General features: G+C 35.3%; 2 protein-coding genes across 8 annotated transcripts in view; both read right to left on the bottom strand.

The window, feature by feature from the left end:
* Positions 1-265: 265 nt before the first annotated feature.
* On the bottom strand, positions 266-3951 carry LOC128991331 (mitogen-activated protein kinase 7-like). The gene is made up of 3 exons (XM_054414135.1): positions 3884-3951; positions 1158-1335; positions 266-618 (listed from the first exon to the last, which is right to left on the bottom strand). Exons 1-3 carry the CDS (start codon positions 3901-3903, stop codon positions 571-573), a joined length of 246 nt encoding a protein of 81 aa, XP_054270110.1. The 5' UTR covers positions 3904-3951; the 3' UTR covers positions 266-570.
* A 1251-nt stretch (positions 3952-5202) lies between these two features.
* LOC128991302 (LIM domain only protein 7) overlaps positions 5203-22363 on the bottom strand; it is a 108922-nt gene continuing 91761 nt past the window's right edge. For 5 of the 7 annotated variants that reach the window (XM_054414087.1, XM_054414088.1, XM_054414089.1 and 2 more), the window contains 16 exons: positions 22003-22145; positions 21763-21889; positions 19692-21509; positions 17033-17155; positions 16792-16923; positions 16091-16202; positions 15337-15527; positions 14472-14601; positions 13788-13948; positions 13339-13374; positions 11408-11736; positions 10577-10715; positions 9756-9985; positions 8656-8855; positions 8113-8277; positions 5203-6450 (listed from right to left, as the gene is read on the bottom strand). In XM_054414087.1, coding sequence (XP_054270062.1) covers positions 6428-6450; positions 8113-8277; positions 8656-8855; positions 9756-9985; positions 10577-10715; positions 11408-11736; positions 13339-13374; positions 13788-13948; positions 14472-14601; positions 15337-15527; positions 16091-16202; positions 16792-16923; positions 17033-17155; positions 19692-21509; positions 21763-21889; positions 22003-22145 — 4059 coding nt within the window. In that variant the 3' untranslated portion in view covers positions 5203-6427. The remainder of the gene's footprint in view (positions 6451-8112; positions 8278-8655; positions 8856-9755; positions 9986-10576; positions 10716-11407; positions 11737-13338; positions 13375-13787; positions 13949-14471; positions 14602-15336; positions 15528-16090; positions 16203-16791; positions 16924-17032; positions 17156-19691; positions 21510-21762; positions 21890-22002; positions 22146-22363) is intronic. The other 2 variants (XM_054414093.1, XM_054414092.1) reach the window with 2 other exon arrangements.

Genomic DNA, 22363 nt, shown 5'->3' with positions numbered 1-22363 from the left:
TTCATTGTAATCGAGTTTATTTTTCAAATGTAACTCTTCAACATAAAAAATGCAGCAGAGGTTTGTCAATTATTGATCTTGTTTGCTTTATAGGTTAGTTACTTGTTGCTGCCCCGTTCTTTGTTTTTAACTTCTTTACTCATCCTTCTATGTTTCTATGTCCTGTCTGTGTTTGGACCTGAGTTTCTTTAATTTCTTGTTGTTGCCCCTTTCTTTTCTTCTTTGCGCGTGTTCTGCGCCTTTTGGGCATGGCCCCTCCTTGTTGCTGCCCCGTTCTTTGTTTTTAACTTCTTTACTCATCCTTCTATGTTTCTATGTCCTGTCTGTGTTTGGACCTGAGTTTCTTTAAGTTTCTTGTTGTTGCCCCTTTCTTTTCTTCTTTGCGCGTGTTCTGCGCCTTTTGGGCATGGCCCCTTTCTTTTCTTCTTTGCGCGTGTTCTGCGCCTTTTGGGCATGGCCCTTTCTTTTCTTCTGTTTTCTTCTGTTTAGCCTGTTTGTTCCTCCTTACTGTCCGGCTGCACTGTTACCCTAGATGGTCGTGGGTGATTGTGTCTCTGTAGCTTGTTTGTCTTAATGGTCCCCGCTGGGGCCCTGCACCTGCACCTCTGGCAAAACGTCCTGTAAACATATTTGCACATACATTAGTAAAATGTATTTCTGGCTTGAACTCATAGTGAATACTTCTCAGTTCCAACTAAATAATAACCAGCTAGACTCGTTCATGGAAGGAATCTTTGTTTGAGATTATCCTCTAATATGAGACGTACAATCTAAGGATTAAATGTCAAGTAAATATATCAATTTACTTGAAATTTAATCTTTAGATTGTAAGAAAATAATCATTGGAAAACTCAAAAATATAAGTCTAAAAGTTTGTATTTTGATTATTAGTAACCACTTTTATTTTCACTCATAATGCTATGATACATCATATTATGCCAAATTTCCGTATTTAAATCTGAAATATTTCTGTTGGCAGACCCCATGCCATTGCTTTTAATTACATAGCATTAATAATATCCAATCTATTACTGTTTCATCGAACAGTGTTTTTAGTTTTTATGATACTCTTTACATGATACTTCCATTCTTAAACTCAATCTTTTGCGAAAGCTTTCCTAAGAAAATAAATAATCTCAATCAATATAAATACTCACGTCCAGCTCCTCGTTCGCAGAGTAGAAGATTTGGCTGTCGCTGGACGAGGAGCTGACGGAGGGGCTTGGTGTTGGTGGTGGGGTTGGTGCAGGTGCAGGCGGGCGCTCTCTGGTCATCCAGAAGTACCCCAGCGAGGCAGTGCAGCCGGCAGCGAGCAAACAGAGGATCGGGTGGTCCCTGAACATGTATCTATTTTAATAAATACAACCTTTTTTATCGATTCAACTACTAGATTTAACTGAGGGTGCATGTAAGTAGTGCATAGTTCATCCAGTAACATATCACTGGTAACAAATAAAAAGATCGCCACATAAGATTCTCCAAATACCATGTGTTCTATTTCCAGTAATGAGACTTTAATTATGAGTATAAACTTATGAGTGCAAAATTGACCCTATAAAACATTAAAAAAATATCAAGTGCAAGAAACAACAAGACTTTTAGTTTGTTAATTATAATTACATACACTATTAATACACCATTAAAATACACTATTATACTATTATTAATTATAATACATGAAAACATAATTACTCATCCAATCATTCGTAAATGCCATTAGAATGAGTTTAGTTGAGGAGATTGAAACTGCATTATGTTTAGTTAACAGTTTGTTATGAGTCATTTTTACTCAATACAACTAAAACACCAAACATTATTATCCTAACATCTTACAATACTACAAACATCCTACACACACGTTTTTTAATATTATAAGACAATATGGTACACCAAAATATAAAACTATCTTTCTTCTCTTTGTGGACTCAAGGAGAGGAAATTTCCAAATGAAGAAATCGTGTAATTATCTTTAATGAAACAGCATAATTAAAATGTACATTATAATATTGATAAAATCATTACTCACCGAACAAAGTTAAGGACCATCATGAACGTAGAAAATTAGAAAATAGTATATAAGCAGCAGATAAAACTTGTAAAAATAGAGGCTATAAAAATATGCTAGTAGTTCCAAAGGTTGTAGAAAATACTCTGACCTGATGGTTACCATGGATTTGATAAAGTTGTAAGTAATAAACTTTGTTACCTATATTGGACCTTTGGTTGAACTCAATTTGGGAATACATAGATATTTTAGCTATTCACATACTGTAGGCTGCTACACATAAATTCGTGTTGGATACAAAATCCTGAGATAAGTCCATCTTAACAGATAAATTCAAACATTTGCAGGTGCATTTAAAAAGAGATGCACCAATCTTTCATACCCTGGGATATTTGTTTAGAGCTTGTTGTAAGCTGGCCACCATAGAAATCCTTCATATGAGAAACAAAAACAAATTGGAAAGTTGGTGCTAACAAGACTATTGTCTGACAACACTAAACAAACGGTCAGGATAAACCAGTATTTGTGTGTTTCGGAATTGGTACTAACTTGCCCTAATGGAAGTAGTCGGATTGTATCGGTACATTTCCAAACACTCTTCTGGATTCTTTTTGAAAATTAATTTCTTCTATAAAATGTTGTACACCTTTAGCATTTTATTTATCTTTCAGTACGGTGATAAATTGATTTTAATCTTACTTTTCGTCTGCAGCGACAGCTGTGATTTTTATTTGTATTTTTGTTTATTTTGAAATGAATGAAATGAATGTAAATCGTAAACTCAAAAGAAAGGTGATACTAAATCTTGGAAAAGAAAGAATTACTAACCAACAAACAATATTGAACTCTAATTACTGTGGACGGACCTAGATAACAGTGAGGTAGGGATCTCATACCAGAAACGTTCTGCGGATGGTGTGACTTTCAAAGGTAGTCGGGGGATAGAGGAAATAGACAAAGTGCCATAAATCATCACATCAAACAGTTACAGCTACAACTGCTCCCAGGGCCAGAGAGTGCAAGCCACTGATATAAGAACTCTGACTATGGCCAACTACTTGTGTTCTGCTCACTCACAAAACATTCTTACCACGGAACCAACACAACCCTGCACCTTAATCTCAACGAAATATGAACATCCAAAGTGAATCTGTCAACACAAGGTCCACTTCTTCTCAGTGACGACCTAGAGATGACAGACGAAGCCACTCACAACGAGGTGGAGCACCGGAGAAGAGAACAAATCAATCATTGGATCATTAGGCTAATCAATTCATCCCAGAGTGTTCACAAGACTTGGGTAAAGGCAGCTTTGAAACACAAAGTAAAGATAGGTAGATTGAATCTCCTTTCTGAATATTACACAGTAATTCAAAACCAAACGCAAGCAAGGGTCATTGAACAAGTGATAGGCTAGTGTGTATTTAGAGCAACACAAAAACTTATCTGGGATTTTTATTTTTTACATAGATTTTGAGTTGTTAACTAGAAAATGAAAAAAGGTAATGCACAAACTTAACTCAAACCTCAAACCTCATTTAACTTATTAACTTATTTATTAACTCATTTAACTTATTAAAGTGAAGCAGACCAGTCATATATGTCTACAACTTAACAAAGACCTATTCACTACAAGTGTATGCAAACATGCCGTACCTACAGATATTCAACCCAGATAGCAAACCTTAGCCATACTAAATCTTTTGACCTTAAAACACTTAGCAAAACATTAAAAAACACTCCCATTTTCAATGCAAATATGAATAAATGGAAGTCATGAGCAGGTAACAAACAATTCAGTTATTCCTCCATATCAAGCAGTCAAACTTATACCATTCTTATACTGTCAATAAAATATTAAGACTTGTATTTACTTACCGGACGAAGTCCAAAATCATCGTGAAGGATGAAATCTAGAAAGTGTAGACGTTAGAAAAATTTAAAAGTTTGGACAAAATGCAATACGAAGTGACTTTAAGGACCACAGAAATAGCACTGAAAATGTCGTTGCTATGGATTTGATAAAATGTACTTTTATTGTTAAAATCTTATAGAATGGCATGACGACTACCTTTGCTCATTATAGTTAATATAAAAATCTATTACCCTAATGCATTAAAATGTGTACTACAGTTAGATCGGTATTTAATTTAAATAACATTTTCTTTGTTTTTATTTTCTTTACAAATGCAGGTGCTATTTACCAATCAGAAATAATTAATTTAGTATATTTAGTTAATTCTTTTTAAGTAATGAAAATACTGTACCATTCCCAATACATCCTAACACGAATATTAAAGCTTTTTATATTGAACATCTACAAAATTATACCTCACATTAAAAAATAAGTATATGTTTAATTTATAGAAGCTATTAATAACAAAGGCAGATTAAAACAAATTTTTCTTAGTATTTTTTTATAAGTTTGATAAGGATATGTTAAAGACGTTTACATTTTGTACATTCAAAGGGATAACTCTGGTAAATCATTGAAGTTTGATGAAATTATGCTTAAAAGCGACCATAGTCTGATTATTTGGAAAACCTAATCAGCTATGGTATCTATATAGTTTACTAATGCAGTTTAAATTGCAGTTTTTTGTATTGCTTGGTAGTAAGCTTTCTGTTTGGTATGGCAGTCCCTCGATAATTCAGCTTAAACGGGCAGCTAATCGACAAGACCACCGAGAGACCATTGAAATAAGTAAATTAATTAGATTGACCAAATGTTAGACAGCTAAAGACACTGGTGTTAATTTAGTGTGAATGGGTGGCAGCAAATATCTTGAAGTTATTATCATAAAAATCTAGAAGGTTGGCAAGCCTTTTAATTCATGGATATGTTTGTGATATAAGGCCCAATTTTATATATTTTTTATTTGACCAAGGGTACAACTGAGGAGGATGCAGAGGATAGAGCAAGATGGAGAGGCTTTGTTGGTGCGGCCAAATATCTTCTTAGATATGCATGGCCCTGAGAGTAAGTAAGAGTAAGTAAGGGTACAAATAAGAAACGTGCATATTACTATAGACTAACTTCCAGCCACTCATGGTTGCAGTGCTAGAATGCTCTTGGGGTGCAGACAAGGTAAGACTATTTCTTAAACACAGTCCTATAACCATTATCACATTAAAGAGTTAAGTAGGAAAATAGGAAATTTGAGGAAATTAGGTTAAATAAAAAGAAAACCAACACATCCTTTAAACATAATTATATTAATTATTCATTATGTCATCGAATACATACAAAAGTACAACGTCAATCATACTAATTAAAACTATACATGCCAAAGTATAAACACAGTAAAGCCTTAACCAAAACGTTATCCGTGTACTAAAAGATGGTACGGATGCAATCTACATAACAAATCGTAACTACCAAGTTATGTTATCCTTTGATTTGTTCTTTTATACATATATATCAAACTGCGTATAAATTATATTCATTCTACATCTTTGTTTTCACATATTTACAATATATTCTTTTTACAAGTTCTTAAACTTATAAATACATTGAATGTACAAATTATAAATATATAAACTACATTTTATACACTATTAACACGTCAAAAGGTACTTTTTTGTGGAAAAATTCCTTTGTCTAATAAGGTGAAAGGAGGTATAATAGCTGTGATGATTTTGTTTCGACGGTGCAGCATCACAGTAAACAAACAGCATGTAAGTTTTAATGCTAATCAGCAGAAAAATTCTTGTATTGGAAGACTTTTTATCCTAGACAACTACTATAACATGGATCATTATACAATAAAATATCATACTATAGCGGAAAATATCTAAGTAACATTTTACAATATTGAATGTTTCACTACATTATCACAACTGTTTTAACACTGAACAGAAAGCTGAATCCATCAAACTTGCTGAGTATGCACGATTTACATTTAAGCTATATGAAAGCTACAACTTTAAAGTGAGGTAGCTCATTATGTGTAATGTGAATATATAATAAGGTATTGGTAACATAGAGTTACCTATGACTAACAACAATATTTGAAATAAACCATCAACGGAAAACCGACCCCACATTGTCCATTACACCAGCACCACATGTTTTGTCCACATATTTGTCGCACTGAACAAGACCAAACCCAGGCAACTGTGTAGGTAATTTATTTCAAACCATCCAGTGTTGGTAGTGTGTGTGTTTATACTATTTGAATTTGGTTTGCAAACCAGATGAACAGTTTTGTCACATGTCTCAAAATTATGACACCTTCCACTCCATAGCCATAATCATAATTTATGATTCGTTTATGTTAAAGTGGAAATCAGTTTAACTGAATTTCTGTAGTACCCCATGGCATTATAAACACAAATATTCCTCAGGACTACAGAAACTTGATGTAGATGTCGCTTCTACAACTTTCTTCAGCTGCAATCATCCAGAAACGATGTTGTTGTTCAAACGCAACTGAATTTAACACCTGAAAAAAACATACAAATTTAAAAACAAATATTGTCAACCTAAGAGATGGCCGGTGGGGCACACGGGAGGGACTAAGGCTAACATATCTTGTAGTGTCAGCGTTCGCCGCTAGAACTGCTAAGTTGAAATAATTTAAATTAATTTTTTTTTAGTTATAAAATTAACTTTTTAATTATAAAATATTGTTTTAAAATTATAAAATAAATTTTTAATTTTTAAAATTAAACTGTCATAACATAACCTAACCAACCAGACTTGCTAATAATATAAAAACTATATAAGATAAAAATGTAATTAATAATTACATATAATTTTTTATTAATTATCAAATTAATTTTAAAATGTAGTATAATAAAATTAAACTGTCATAACCTAACCTAACCAACCAAACTTGCTGATATGAAAAATTTGTTGACAAAAAGTTAGTGCTGCCAGCGGGATTCGAACCCGGGACCTCCTGAACACTAATCCGAAACGCTACCAACTATGCCACGAACGCCGCTGCAATCACACCGTTTCGTTACGGTAATCGTGTCGCCTCAAGAGAAGACATTAGCCACTAGAGATATGACGTCACTACACCTTTAGCCTTCGTCCCTTCCGTGTGCCCATTCCAAGAGATGGCAATATGTTTATGAAAAGTTTGTTAAATTAATTGCATAGCACTGTTACCAACCGTCACAGAACGTTTCTGTTGACTGGTAATTTCAGTTTTAGATCTAGGCCTAGTTTTTTTTATGTCGAGTACTATGTTTTCTTGTACCTATTTGTTGTTTTTTGTGTGTATACGATCATGTGTACACACGGTTTGAACTTTGATGAATATGATTATAAATTAACAGGAGTTGGAACCCTGGTCTTCCACTACAAGGAGTCAGAAAAGTGACTGAAAATTTGTTATATACTATGTACATTGCTATCTTGTCCATTTTAGTATCATCAATCTCAGTAATTAATATAAATATTTTTTTATATCAACCAAAAAATTTATTTTCAGGTTTGTTTTTGGAAGAACACTTGGCTTAGGAATAGAGCAAAAAGCTGGCTACCAAAAAAAAAAAAGATTTTTAGGCATACAAAAGTGTGTTGACAGCATGTAAAAAGTTCACAACACAATCTTATATATTTAAAAAAAATTGGTTTTTCTTTTCCGAGTTCGTTTGGCTCTTCTACCCTACCGATTTTCATGATTGGGGTTTTAAATTGAAGGTATTCACGCACAGATTTCACATCAACCATCGTCATATATTTATCTACAGTCCCACTCGGCTTATACGTAAATGAAATTTGCAAATTGCTCCCCATGTATTTCTTAAAGGAGTTAAATGAGGATTAAGGAGTTGTTTGATTAAGGAGTTAAAGGAGTTGGGAGTTAAATTTCGTTTTTCTTTTCCGAGTTTGTTTGGCTCTATTATCCGACCGATTTTCATGATTGAGGTCTTAAATTTATGGCATGCATGCGCAGACTTCACATCAAGCATCGGCGTATATTTATCTACTGTATTACTCAACCAAAAAAACATAAATTTGATTTATTTTCAAATTCTTACTTCAATTTAAGATGTATTTCACCAGTTATAATTATATAATCCTATATATTTTCGTCTAAGAACCTTCAGTGAAATGCCGGCTTTCATTTAACACATGGTTAGGTACTTACCGTCATCACTGGAGTAACAGTTGTGGCAGTGCAGTTTGTTGTTGCGCACACGCACATCAGTCCCCATCAGCCCGTCGCCTAGCTGGACGCAGCAAACGCAGCACTTGAAGCAGTCGATGTGGTAGAACAGACGCAGACTCTCGATTATCATTGCTGCTCCTCTGCCTGTGGATGAAAAACACAATCAAAATACAGCAACTTAGTAGATGGAGTAAGTTCCATATTTGAAATATTGGAAGGAAAAACTATTTGAGGTTATCTTTCCAATAAAAACATTGGTTAATTAGCGATGTAGGCTCTTTATCTACTTGAAAAATTTAGTTTGACTGAATGCTATAGTCCTCGCCACCCTAACTTGAGGCAGCCCAAGGCCGCACTAGATATACCGCGTGCGGCCTTGGGCTGCCTCAAGTTAGGATGGCGAGGACTATAGATAGTGAGAAATGTCCAAATGAATAGATAAACTACCCGAATGCTTAAGCAGATTTAAAGGACCTATTTTATTTCCATATCCCTTACAAAACACAGGTATTCATCACTTACCAAGCTCCTCGCCGCAGTGAGAACACTTCTTCTTGCCGCTCACACTCAGCATCTTCTCTTGACTCTCTGCCGCAGCCGTGTGGTTGTGGTTTTGGTTGCGAGAATCTACAACCGTGTGGTTGTGGTTACGAGACTCTACGACTGTGTGGTTGTGATTTCTTGACTCAACAACTGGAGCTGGCGGAGGCACTACTTCCATCCTGCAACAAAAATTGTGTAGTAAATCTTAAAATTTATTTCCATGTTCTATTATGTCATTTTACAGTGTACTCATCAACGAAGTTAACTCCATTACATTGCTTACCACCTACATTAGGATATTTTTTATACTTATTTGACTGAAAAGACTTTTAATGACTAAAAAAGCAGAATCTTCCCCATCTCAATTATGAAAAATAAAAAAATAAAACACCTTTCTACATGTTTTAGCACATCAATGGACATTACTGAAAAACCATATCATTCTAAAGCTTTGATTTGACTCTGCTGAAGTCAGCAACATTGTGGCCAAGACCAAAAACATATCATTTTGAATCTTCGCTGACTTTGTCTTTAGTTTTCTAACTGTTTTCACTCGGTAACTTTAGATTTTTTTCTGGTGATAATGTCACAACAATGTTGTGCAGCTTTTCTCTGACCTTTTTTTGCCAAGAGTGAGTTAAGTCACTTATTCAAGCCAAATGGTGGATTTACAATTCCTAAGTGCATGTGATAATTTTTTAGGGTGAATTTACAAGTTTGGAAAGCTTGCTCAGTTAAGTACCGCAATTGATGGTGAATTCAAAACGCAGAATATCTGCGGGTCACGAAGAGTATTTGTGAACATTTTGCCGATTTCACCAAAAATCATGAGTCGGCAACAGAGATTGCAACAGTGTTGGTCCAGAAGTTGCCAACAAAACTGTGTTGCTAACGGTTTAGAAACTTTTAAAAAGTGTTTCTACTCTGACAACTTTGTCAACGACAATGTTGGCGACAGATTTTGGTCAGAGTGGAAACGAGGATTGAAATGTACAGAGTTTATATGCCAAAAACATATGGATAACATCATAAACAGGAAACCTAGTATGATCTACTGGAGAGTATATCGTTAGTGTTACCTGCGCCTGTTGTTGTTAGGGTCGCCCAGTCTGTTCTGCACTCGCTGTGTTAGACTCTGTATGATGGCGTCAGGCAGAGGTTTGTCTTGTCTAGGCTGGGGTGGCTGCCAGTTGGTGTACTGAGGGCTGCCCCCCGCCCACTGCTGCTGAGGAGGTGGAGGAGGAACAGGGCGCCGGGGAGGCGGGGCCTGGCGCTGGTGCATCTCCGTTATCCTCCTCTGTTCAGCCTCCTGCATCATCACAAAAATTAGACTGTAAACTTTTGACTTTGTTGAAATATCTACCCTAAACTTTATAAATCAACTAAAATCAAAGGGAATATTATTTTTTGTTAGATATTGAAACAGCTTCCCTGAAGAGGTTACAAGAGTGTCTTTTCAACTTTTGTACCAGCGTTAAGTTGGGCCACCAGGATTTAGAAAAAAAATAATTAGCCTAGTTTGATAATAGATGCAGTGTAAAGCTTTGAGGGAACTGCTAATCCTTGTTCTATTATTATTATTTTACCTTTGAAAGCTATGAGAAATAGAGATTGGGTTATAAAAGTAATTTGTTGATTTCTTACACAATATCCAACATGAAAGCAAACTTTAAGCATTTTAACAGGAGTTTTATGTTTGAATTGACCAGAAAAGTCATTATATGAAGTCGGTACTTAGGATTTGATTAGTTTGGGTCAATGACAACCTCTTTTTGTATTAGAAGAACAGGATTTTTCCAAAGCAAAATTTAACGTACTGTGATGGATGAATGAAAGCCAATTTAGCAATATTGTTGGTAAGAACTAAATCACATTTTTTACACTCTATGCAGTATCTTACCTGTACTAGCCAGTGCTGGTAGTTGTTGGGCTTGGGGTTGCGGCGAGGTTGTTGCAGCCAGTTGTCACTGAGCCGAGACTTGGGAGCGGCCGCTAGAGCTTGTAATGTCTGTCGTGTCATCTGCTGTGGGCTGGACATCCTGAGACAATATTACAATTACAGTAACTTTGTTACGATTGAATATGCAAGTCAAGAGATATATTTTTGTATATATTTTTAGCTGGATAGCCTAGTGGTTGATTAACCACTCTGACTGTTCAATACTGAGAAAAGGTAGGATTTGAAACCAAAACATTAAAGTAAAACTACAACAGTAGAAAATATTGTAGTACACTATATTATTTATGACATGACATTCTTAAACAAACATACTTCCAAATAAAAACCATAGCTATTTTAAGCCTTATGAAAGTGTTTTTTTTTTATTTAAAATAAGGCTATACCTACCATTATTAAAACAAAGCCTTTAGAAAGTCTTTGGTCTTTTGGTCTTAGGTCTTTGGTGCAACTTTCGAGTATGGGCTTTAAGGGATCAACAATTTAATTAAAAAGATACAGATATAGAGTGAAAGATTGAAAACCTAAGTTTACAATGAACAATGGACACATTTGAAGGGAATAAAAAAACTTAATAGCAATTAAAAATAGAAAAATGTTCCTTCTGCCGGGTGGAAGGCCCGAGACAAGACACAAGACTACTACTAGGTCTGGTGGGATGCAAGGTAGTTGAGTTATTGAGCGCTGCAGACTAAACCTACTGGAGAGGCTATGTTACCAACTGGGGTACAAATTACTTTAGTAAGTAGCTAGGCCTTAAGTGTTTTTGCTAACCTCTTATCCTGAGTGCGAGGAATGATAAGAGGCTTGGCAGGAGGGATGGGTGGGGGAGGTCGTCTAGCTGCCAGATCAGGCATGGAGCGTCGGTTGTCACACGGTGTCTCAGGTATCTGCGGAGGTCTGTAGGTCGACACTACCTGATCCGGCGCACGCAGGTCTGTCATGGAGCGCCGGTAGTCCCCGGCGTAACCGGTCTCCAACACTCTGACGTCGGTGAGAGACCGGTTATGGTTGTGGTTGTACTGTTGCAACATCAGGTCCCGCTGACGAGCCAGTGACGCTTGCTCTGCCTCCAACCGCTTCCTCTCAGCAATTAGCATCTCCTGCGGTTAGAATAAATTTTAGAAAGGTTACAAGTGTTATGACTCATCTCCAAGTTATTTCGTAACAACTACAAAGTCCAAGTAGTTTCGTGAGTTAGTGCAGTTTGAGCTAGTTTGCAATGTTATTGTGGTAGGGTGAACAAGGATAATTTGTATATTAGAGTGCTATCACTTTGCTATAAGCCTAGAGTGATGATCTGATTGTTAATGTAGGGCGCTTACACTATATCAAACTAACTTATGTTTTTGAACTTAGAGGAAAATCAATATTGTGGACTGCATTAAAAAACTTCTCAACTTGAGTTTGAAGGGAATATTAAATAAGCTCTTTCAGGATAGAAAAAAAAGTATGTCATCATTTCCTTGCATTTTTTAAGGGGTGAGATTATAGTCAATATAAAGTATGTAAATTATAGTTTGTATTTAAGCTGCTATTTTAACTGGAAGAGTTTAAGGCCCACTCAGAATTTCTACTAAAATAAAAAAAAAAATATCTTTATGGAAATATTAGCTGGGTACAAATACAGTAAAATTTATAAATAGGGTACATTCTAATAAATAAGAAAATCTGGAACATGAACATGACTAATTAATATACATAAACTGTACACTTGCCTTTTGCAAGTTAGTCACTTTTGGTGAGTTAAATAAATTCTAAACACTTTAATTAATACAATCATTACAATTTGATAAGCTGATAGTTGCATGTTCGGAAAAAAAACTGTTAATTAAGGAAGAAAATAAAGGATATTCAAACCAAAAGCCCATTTTTATACAGAAAATTTATTATCGGTAATTTAACCTGAGAAATCTCAGTTCCTACAACTTACACAAGCGTTTTTGACCCAATACAAAATTTCTAGCAGATAAATTTCTAACATGAAAGCTCATTTTAAAAGCTGTAAGTTATATTTGGAGATGTAATCATGCATTCAACATCCAGAAAGCTGCCAAACACATACCATAAGTAACTGGTTTGTAAATTATACAAGCATTTGGTGCACTACAAGTTTCTAGTTTTAGAAAAAAAAGTTCAACATTCGCTATTAAATACAACCAGAACCTTCATTGTTAGCGGCAAACTCCAATTATTAAGGGCCAGGAATCAACAGCCCAGAATAACACCACAACCATAGATTAGTAAAACATCATGCAAAAATGCATTGTGTCCACACAGAGAAGTAAGGTATAGAGGAAACTTGCTTATGGGACGACCATAGTATGTTGTGCAGAAAATATACTTGTGCGAGCACGGGAGAGCCTGAGCGGTGAGCACTGTGTGGAAATTCCTATTCCCAGGGCACAGAGCCTTCTTCCAACGTGGGTGTTGAAGTACACGAGGGCAAGGAGGCGGTGTTAGACTTTGTCCTAGACACCAGCAACAAATGCAAGACACCCCTAAAGTGTACCATTAAATTGTTCCTCTGTACCTAAACTTCTCTGTGGTATCCACTAAAAAAGCCAACCCTATCATAGTAACCAAGACCAACCCACACCAAAAGTTCATTTTGAAAGTATTAGAGAAGAAAACCAAGTTTTATAATCCACAATCCCTTGGACCAAACCACACTACAGTTGGTACAAGCTAAGTTAGACCCTCACCGTATTTAAGTCCAACTCTTGTACATCCTGTGCTTGCTGAAATACATAACTTGATTAGTATCTGGTATTTACAACTCGTTATCAATATGTACAAATTGATTCACATTTATAAACAAATCTTCTGTTAAGGCACGTGTTTTGTTAATGATTAAATTTATTATGTAATAGAGGCCTAACTAATCTAATTAAAATAAAAAAGCCTTTAAAGGTTATGAAACATATTTGACATCACATACTGTACAGAAATGTCAATGATAATTAGGTCCTAAAATTAAAAGGAGAATAGCAATGTAGGCAATGGCCACTTACAAAATATGAACTATCCAAATTCATATTTTTTTCTAGTGTTCTTTCCAAACTCATGTATTCTATTTAACATTTACGTTAGCTGGAAAAAAACCATACAACCATGTTACTATTAGAATTTGTTATTGTATCATATTGCCTACCTCCTGTTTGCACAGCTGTAGTTCACGCGCCTGTATGCGACTCTGGTGTTGTTGTCTGGCTGCCTCCTCCGCTAGGCGTCTTCGACTCTCTTCCTCTCTCTCCCACTCCAGGCGCGACTTCTCCGCCTCCAGCTCCCTCAGGCGCACCGCCAGCTTCTCACCTGCTTGTAAACAAGGTGACAAAACATTTAGCGATTATATAGGTTACTCATTTTGTTTTTTACCACAAAGAAGTAAGGTATAGACAAAAATTCCCTATGGGTGCGTTTCCAGATTTATGTAGTGCTGGAAATGATTGTGACGTGCTAGGAAGAGCCCGAACGGTGAGCACTGTAGAAATTCCTATAGTAGAGGGCACAGTGTCTTCCTCCACCGTGAGCGTTGTAGTACATGAGGGCGAGAGGAATTAACTTTGCCCTAGACACCAGCAACTAGTGCTTGTGGAACGTATCTAGCCAAGTAAAGGGTGAACTGTACTGATAAAAAGTAAAAGCAAGAATTAAGATCTCAACCAAAGACATCGCAACCTTGGGCCCAAAGTCCGCGGCACTACCAACTGAGCCACCGACCCACCAAGCCATAAGATTTAATATTAAACCAAGCTTAAAATTTGACAATATGATGAGAAGTCTACTACGAATATCCTAGATACATAATAGTTATGAAAGAGTGCAACAAACTCACCAATATTGTCTTGCTCCTGACTTGTAGAGTTGTATCTGTTGATCTCTTCTCTCTCCAACATCTCGAGTATTTCTCTCTCTTTCTTGACAATCTCTTCCTCTTCAGATGTAGTGCTTAGGTTTGCATACGTCTACAACAGTTGCATAAGAAACTCTAGAACCATTAATTGAAAAAAACAAAACAAAAGCTAGTGGCTACAAATGTCAAGAATCATTTGTATAATTTACTTGTACTCATACAGTACAACAACAGTACGGGTAGTTAACAAACAATTTGTTCACTGTAGAGACTACAACGGTTAGGCTACACTTCATATTACTATGAAACATTAGCGCTTATGAATCAGCTTGATTACACAAAGACATCAGAGTCAACACGGTTATCTATTGTTATACTAATGTTAACAGTCAAACTGACCCTGCTTCTAATAAATAAACTGTGGTTAATTGAAGAGTTTTATTCTAATTTAAATTTGACATAAACACTTTACGGCAACAAAAAAGAGAATTCATAAGACAGAAATATCACCATTGTCAGACTATGGCATTATCTATCACTGATACACTAAAATGAATAATAGCTTATTCCCATTAGCCGGTATCAGAATGAAATGTAAATCCTTAAATTGAGCTGCCAACTCTTAATATGCATATGTCAACCACCAAAACTCCTTTTAACCATGCCGAAAAAAAAAAAAAAAAACTTCTTGTAAACATTAGAATTTGTTTTTATCTCACATTACTAATAGCATAAAAAACTATGAGAAAAGAGAAAACGGAATTTATACAGTAGCCTATATCTTCTCTTTGAATAAAAAAAAACTAGTTAGTAAAGACCACTTCAGTCTCTGTACGATTGTGATTACCTCACTGTTGTCCCTGCTGTGATGCATTGTGGTCCAGGTGAGGTCGTCATTGTGTTTCTCCAACTCCACACCAGAGTCTCTGCTCTCACTCTCGCTGCAGATGCTCTGCCGATACAACAGCTGCTGCTCCAGCCGCTTCTCCTCAGCCAGGAAACTGCTGATGTCCGGCGGACGACGGACCAGTTCCAACTCTGCGTTAAACCAGGGATTGAGTAAACGTCTTGGTATTCAGTTATGTTATGACTCGACGAAATCTATTATGTACATGATAGCTCAGTAGCTGGTTGTTTATTGTGCTCAATTAGTTATCAGAAGGCCACCGGTTTGATCCTGAGGAAAGTCAATAGCTTTTTGATGGTTTGAACCTGTGCCCAGCTGGCCTCGAGGATGGGGCTTTTAATAAATTACCCTGATTAACGACACAACTGATACTAGTTACAAACAAAGCTATACAGATCATCTCACTCTATTCATATTAAGCTTAAATTACGCACCCAAGTGTGTTACTGTCTCACATTGATAATTGATAATTATTGTTGTATTTTGTGACAAATAATCTGACTCGTTCACTATACTTCCTACTTCAACATATAGAAATGTTCCTTGTAAACTCATTGGACTTGATTAATAGTGTACTTGTTATTCAATATAACTTGTATTTCCTGTTGCTAGAATCTTAATGATCAATAATCAATTTTATGATATGTATGTTCAAATAAAAAACTTGTGTTAGTGGTCAAAACCACTCTCTTACCTGGTTCAAGGTAATTGTCATCATTAGAGCCTTCAATTCCCAGGAAGGAAGATCGTTTCTGGCGAATCTCCTTCTTTATTCGCTTCGTCGAATCCAACCTCCTCAACAATACCTGTCATACAACATTTGAGTTATACCACTGCCTTAATATTAAAATTAATTAAAAAATTAGGACTCAGGTAAAGTTCACAGTCAAGACTAAATTCAGCTACAGTTTAGTTCATATTATTGTTTAATAATTAAAAGACTCATCAAACATTTCACCGAAGATTACCTTTCCGTTTTAAGTTTATAAAAAGTAGTTCAAAGCTCGCTTGTCACTGAATAATAAGTGAAGATGTAAATCAGTGTTTAGAATGACAGGAAGCAGGATTTATGCACAAATTAAGTGAAAAAGCTACACCTGCAGCCTTTGTGCCTAACATTGAACTATAAGATAATCTATCCCAACAGTTTCAAAATGTATTGAGTGAAAACTGGCTTTTATCACTTCAACAAATTTGTATTTCAAAGCATATGTATTAATTGTTTCTTGACAAAATAGAATCCACTACAAAAACTAACACTCACTTCACACTTTGGCCACTCAATACACATAATTAATATTACAAAAATAAAGTACAGTTTAGTATTTTGCCTTAACAGAAAATATACCTCTTTGACACACCTTACACAGGTAAGGATCACATGTGTACACTTACGGGTTTGTCAATATTTGTAGTGTTTTGATCGTCATCATCACTAGTTTCCATGGGAGGAGGTGGGGGCTTTTCTTTTGGAGGTTCCAACGTCGAGGGACTGAGAGGGAACACCACCTCAATGTCTTCGATCAGCTGGAAAATAAACACTTTTAGTTCATGCCTTCATTTTATCTGTATTAAAAATTCAATTTGAAAGTTTAAATACATTTATATTGTAACAAGTAACAAACTTGTGTCCCACCTTGGAGTCAGTTTGTGAGAAGACGGCCATGCTGTCTGTGGCCATGAGAGTCTGTTTGTCTCCGATGTCCACAGAGAGGGCAGTCAAGTGGTGGCCCCCCTCCGACACTATCCCCTCAAACTTCTGTCAAACAACACCACAACTGGTCAAAAATTTGAGTGCATAAAGTGTCAAACACGTGAGAACAGATTTTATAACTTTAAGTAGTATTTAAACTTAAAAAATAATAAAATATAGTGAAATTAGAACGATAAATGATTTTTTGAGAATGTCATTTGATACGAATCACATTCCCAAAATAAAAACCCATACGAAAATGAATATTTACGTTGTAGTTATAAGTTGAAAAAGTTTCATTGGGTTCACTTCAACTTGTTTATTAACTGCTAGTTATCACAGTGGACAGCATTTGGAAATTAATTAATCGAATCATAAACGTCGTATGACTGGGTGCAGTCAAAGAGATTTAATAATAAATTGCACAGTAAAAAAAAAAAAATTAAAATAAAAAAGTTCAAGCTGCAAAAAAAAAAATATATATATATATATTGATAAACCAATTATTTCCTTTTATATAATTTTTTTTTAAACCTACTTTGACATTGACACACACGTGAAATATAATCTACTTTCTCAAAAACAAAAAAATCCCTTTTTTAAAATTTTGATGTTATCTTTGGATTTCAAACATACAATTAAGTTTGAATAATTGTTAGTTGTAAAACAAACCAAACTGGTATTAATTACGTTGGCAAAGTTGTTTTCTTCATGGTATATGTTAAGCAGCTGTCAATTGTTGATTTAAGACCAACTTCAACAGTTAAACATGATTGTTTGGTGGTTTAAACGATAAAACATTGTGATAAAACTAGCCTGCCTAAACCATATATCACTGAAGAGGTGCGTTTTGCATCCTTACGATGTGCCCTTAGCCGCAGAAAATTTAAAATACAAAATTATTGGTTGTAATTTTTTACAGATATACAATTAATTTTTAAACATAAATATAGCATTGAAGAGTATGTACATAATGAATGAAAGAGAAATTTACTATAGGTTTTCTAAGTTATTGTTCCACAGTCCACCTTTTAATCATTAACACTCCATCAACTATTTTATCGGAAATAATTTTAATTGCGAAATTATGTTAACAATAAACATTCTAGCCTAAAAAATGTTTTTTGAAATAAAATTATTTCCCTAAAAATTTCAATTAATCATTATATACAAAGTTATTGTTCATTTAAATTATCATTCTGAATATATATTTTTTATGTTGAGTGTTTGTGAACTAAGACAATCAAGGTAATCCTGAAAATTTGATGTTTACTGTTACTTGAGGAACTGTGCTGAAATACTTTTTTAAACCTTAGGCAGGTAAGTTAATCCACAATATTCAACTAAATATTTTTGTAAATACCGTAAAACCAAATATTCTTGTTACCTTCACAAAAAAGCAAATTTAATACTGAGTGTCAGTTATGTCAGTATTGGGACTGTTAAACTAATTGCATTTGTTAATTTTCTGGTGGGTGTTAAAGGCTTTTGAAACATAGAGCATAGTTTTGTTAAGCTCAGAAAAATATAGTTAGCTACAAACAAAATCTACCAAATAAAAACAATTTTGTGAGTTATAGGTGTATTATTGGAAAATTCAAAAGTTACAGCAGATTTCAAAATACTCACAAATAATAGGTATAATGATACAAACACTTTATTCTCGAAAGGAATTTTTAAGCTCCAGAGGAGACTTTAAATTCATAATCTTCACTTTAACAACAAGATAGGTCTTCTGACTTGGTCCCTGTCAAATAAAATACATGTTCAAATCCAGGGGGAACTTAAAAAAATTAGCAGCTAATAGAAAGGTGGGAAGAGAGTTACTTTTAATATCCAGTAAAAAGCAAAACTAAAACTTTTAAAAATTCTGTGCTTTACAGATAAATATATATAGTTTACAAAAGAGTTACTACTCATTGTGGTAATTCATAGGTTTATCTTTTAAACTACATTTTGTAAACTATATATATTTATCTGCAAAGCACTGCATTTTGAAATTTTTACGTTAATTTCAACTATATATTCAGAGGGGATGGGAATGGAAAACCACTTTTCAAAAAGATAAATATGGTAAAATAAATTTTACACTCGACAATTTTAACTACAAATTATTTCTATTTAAGTAGATAATTCATAGACTTTCCATTAATCATTAGTATACTTTTGAAAAATTAAGATGCTGAGTAAAATACTGTCCATGGTGTGTCTGCTACATAACAACAAATATCTAAGTGGAAGAATATCATTGAAACATCTTTTATGTCAATCTTTGATTTATAAATATAAGGGTCCAAAGGGTGTATATGATTTTCTTGCACACAATGTTCAAAATACTACACGGTCACACTAAAATATGTCAACAATTTTAATAGGGATTCAGATAAAAATGCAACGAATGAATAACATCAATAATTGAAAATCCCACTGGTACAATTATGAAAGACTATAAGCAAAAGGATATTGACAACAAATAACTTTTTAACAAGTTTGGTAAATGAAGAATAAATTATATATTGCAAGAACAACTAAAGCATTAACAGATTCATTAGACCTTGAATGCATGCAATAGATAATTTTAAACTAGGAGACAAAAACTCACCTTTGCAGGTTCACGGACAATTTCTGATTCAACAGACACAAATGGTTTGGTCTGCGGAGTAGTTGTTCCATCGAGCTCCACTTTGTGAGAGATCTCAATGTCGCCAGTTTGGCTATCATGCACAACCTCCGCAGCAGAAAGATTGAGAGGAATAGAGTTCGCAGATTTATTTACAGATACACAGTTAGCAGTTGAAGTCACACCTTCACCAGCAAGAGTTGTTTTATGTTGTTTTTCAGGCTTACAATTTATATTTACACTTTTTTCAACTGAAATGTTATCACTTTCGACACTATCGGTAACGTTAGGTAGACTAGGAGGGAGATTATGACTAGATAAAGTTTTTAAAGAAGCAGAGGCGTCAGAAGCGAAAAGTTCGGCAAAGCCGACGGGTGGGATTGGTTCAGAGGGACTTTCTAGGATTACCGGGAGCATATCACAGTCAAGCTTGAGAGGAAGTTTCAAGAAACATGAAGAATTCTCCACAACCTCCGATCCGGCCACTACGTCATCCGGGATCTCAACTACTGGGCCACTTACATTCATCTGGCTTATTTGTTTCACGATAAGAGATGATGTCAGCTCAGAGTTTTTGTTGATTTCCTCGAGAATGGTCGGTTGTTGGTGGAACTCCCCGTCAAGGTGCAAGTCACAATCGTCCGCCTGACTCACAGAGCTAGAGACGTCTGCTGTGTGGATGCCGCTGTCTTCTCTGTCAGTGTCACCACTCACAGAGCTCGGAGGATAGTTTCGGCAATAGTCCAAATCTTCCAGGCTTTGAACCCTTTCAAACGACTCGTTTCCTACACCGTCATTAGAGTCTACATCCAGACTATCCAATGATCTGTGCCTGTAGTGCTGTTGCCGCTTTGACTCGTACATTTCGTCTGAAGGACTGCTTGTAGATTTTTCTTCCATATTGTCACTAACTTCGTCTTCTTTTGTGGTACCATTTGTGTAACTATGATTAATATTTTTGCTGTTGTTTTCTTTAACCCTGTTAATTTGATTGTTTTCACTATTGCTAACCAAATCATCTTTTTTAACTGTTTTTGTGATCGGTTCTTCTTTTACTTTGAGTTTTTCTTTTGTCACTTGACTCTGGACTGTCGCAGGTTTTGCTTGGTTCACTGACGATTTCTGAAGTGAGGACAGCCGGTCTTTCACTGATTGTGTGATTGGTGTGCCGTTCACGGCTGAATTTGACTTTGGTGACGTACTGTTTTGTTCTGTGCTGTTTTGTCTTTCAATGCTGGACAGCCTATCTTTCACAGATATCTCTCCAGATATCCTATTAAGTTTCTTGTTGGCTTGTGAATCTTCAGATGCCTTGCTGAAAGATGTTACTCTGTCCCGGATGCTTTTGGTCGAACCAAAATCACCTGACAATCTGGTTTTGGAATTTGACATGTCTTCATCTTGAGTTTTTTCAAACATTTCCTTCCTCTTCGAAATATCCACTTTAGGTAGACTGAGTGGTTTCCTTGAGTTTTCGGAAAGATCATTTGTTGACATTGACTTTTTCTTAATCTGTTCCAGCTCTGTAAGTTTTTCTTCTATTTTACAAGACCCTCTTCTCGGTTTTGCAGGTACGGGGGGTGATGACTTCTTTGCCAGTCCGTTTGACAAGTTGGAGTTATCCTCCGAAGGTGTGAGTGATCGACCTCTAATTCTTGACTCTGTGTAGTTGACGTAGTTCTGTATAGCTCGGTCGTATGTGTATTCTTCATCGTGGTGGCCGTTGACAGAATTTCCGTTCTCCCCGTTAGCAACACTACTGCTGGTACTGGATAGATTGTCCCTGCTGGTACTCGTACTCTGGAAATCAGAGATTCAGAAATTAAATCTGTAATAATGGATCTATTTTATTTTCTAGAGCAAACTCAAGAATGTGGTGAATAATCATATTTATAAATTCATAAAACAGTAAAACTCCTAATCAACACTTTTTTAATAATAGGCTACAAATAATAACCATTATAGCTCTAAATCATTATTTTCAAGAATCTCGCCAATTAAAATTCTTCACAATAAAATCAGTGCAAAACTATATCATTAACCCATCACTGACCTTGCAATCATCAAAAACGTTGTCATCTCCATTTTCCCTGTTTTTCTGTGTAGAAAGACCCAAATCGCTGAGATCGTTATCGTCATCTTTGTAGACTGGAAGACTTGTCTTTCGTCCTTTGGAGGTCCTGACAAAGAGGAAACAAAATAGTATTACATCTACCAAACAGAAAACAAACAAAAATTTAATATTACTCACTAATACCTTTTAATCAAGAATTTGACAGAAATGTTCCAATACCTTTCTTCGAGCATCTCATTGAACGTCTTACTCCTGCGTCGGTTGCGATCATGTTCTTCCAACTCCAACTTCTTCACCTCGACCACTCGCTCGATGATGTGTTCCTGTCGCTTCCTTCGTGAAACTTTCCAGTTATCCAAGTTCTGTAAGTAAAGAAAACAACACTATTACAAACTGTGCACTTAGTTGTGTGAGCGATCTCAACCTAATATGATTTTGTAAAAAAGTGGATTTTATTTTAAAATCAGTGCATGGGTGGTGTGGAAGCATCTGTTTGAGAAGCCTTGACAAAGTGTTGAATTTGATATTATATAAAATCACTGAATAAAGAGGTAGGAAAAATGAAGTCAATGATTGCTAT

The sequence above is a fragment of the Macrosteles quadrilineatus genome, unplaced genomic scaffold (assembly GCF_028750875.1).
Source record: "Macrosteles quadrilineatus isolate MER2022 unplaced genomic scaffold, UCM_ALF_1.0 Scaffold_4__1_contigs__length_99947679, whole genome shotgun sequence".
Lineage (NCBI taxonomy): Eukaryota > Metazoa > Arthropoda > Insecta > Hemiptera > Cicadellidae > Macrosteles > Macrosteles quadrilineatus.
Note: the sequence above shows the minus strand (reverse complement) of the source record. Positions and strands in the feature narration are given on the sequence as shown.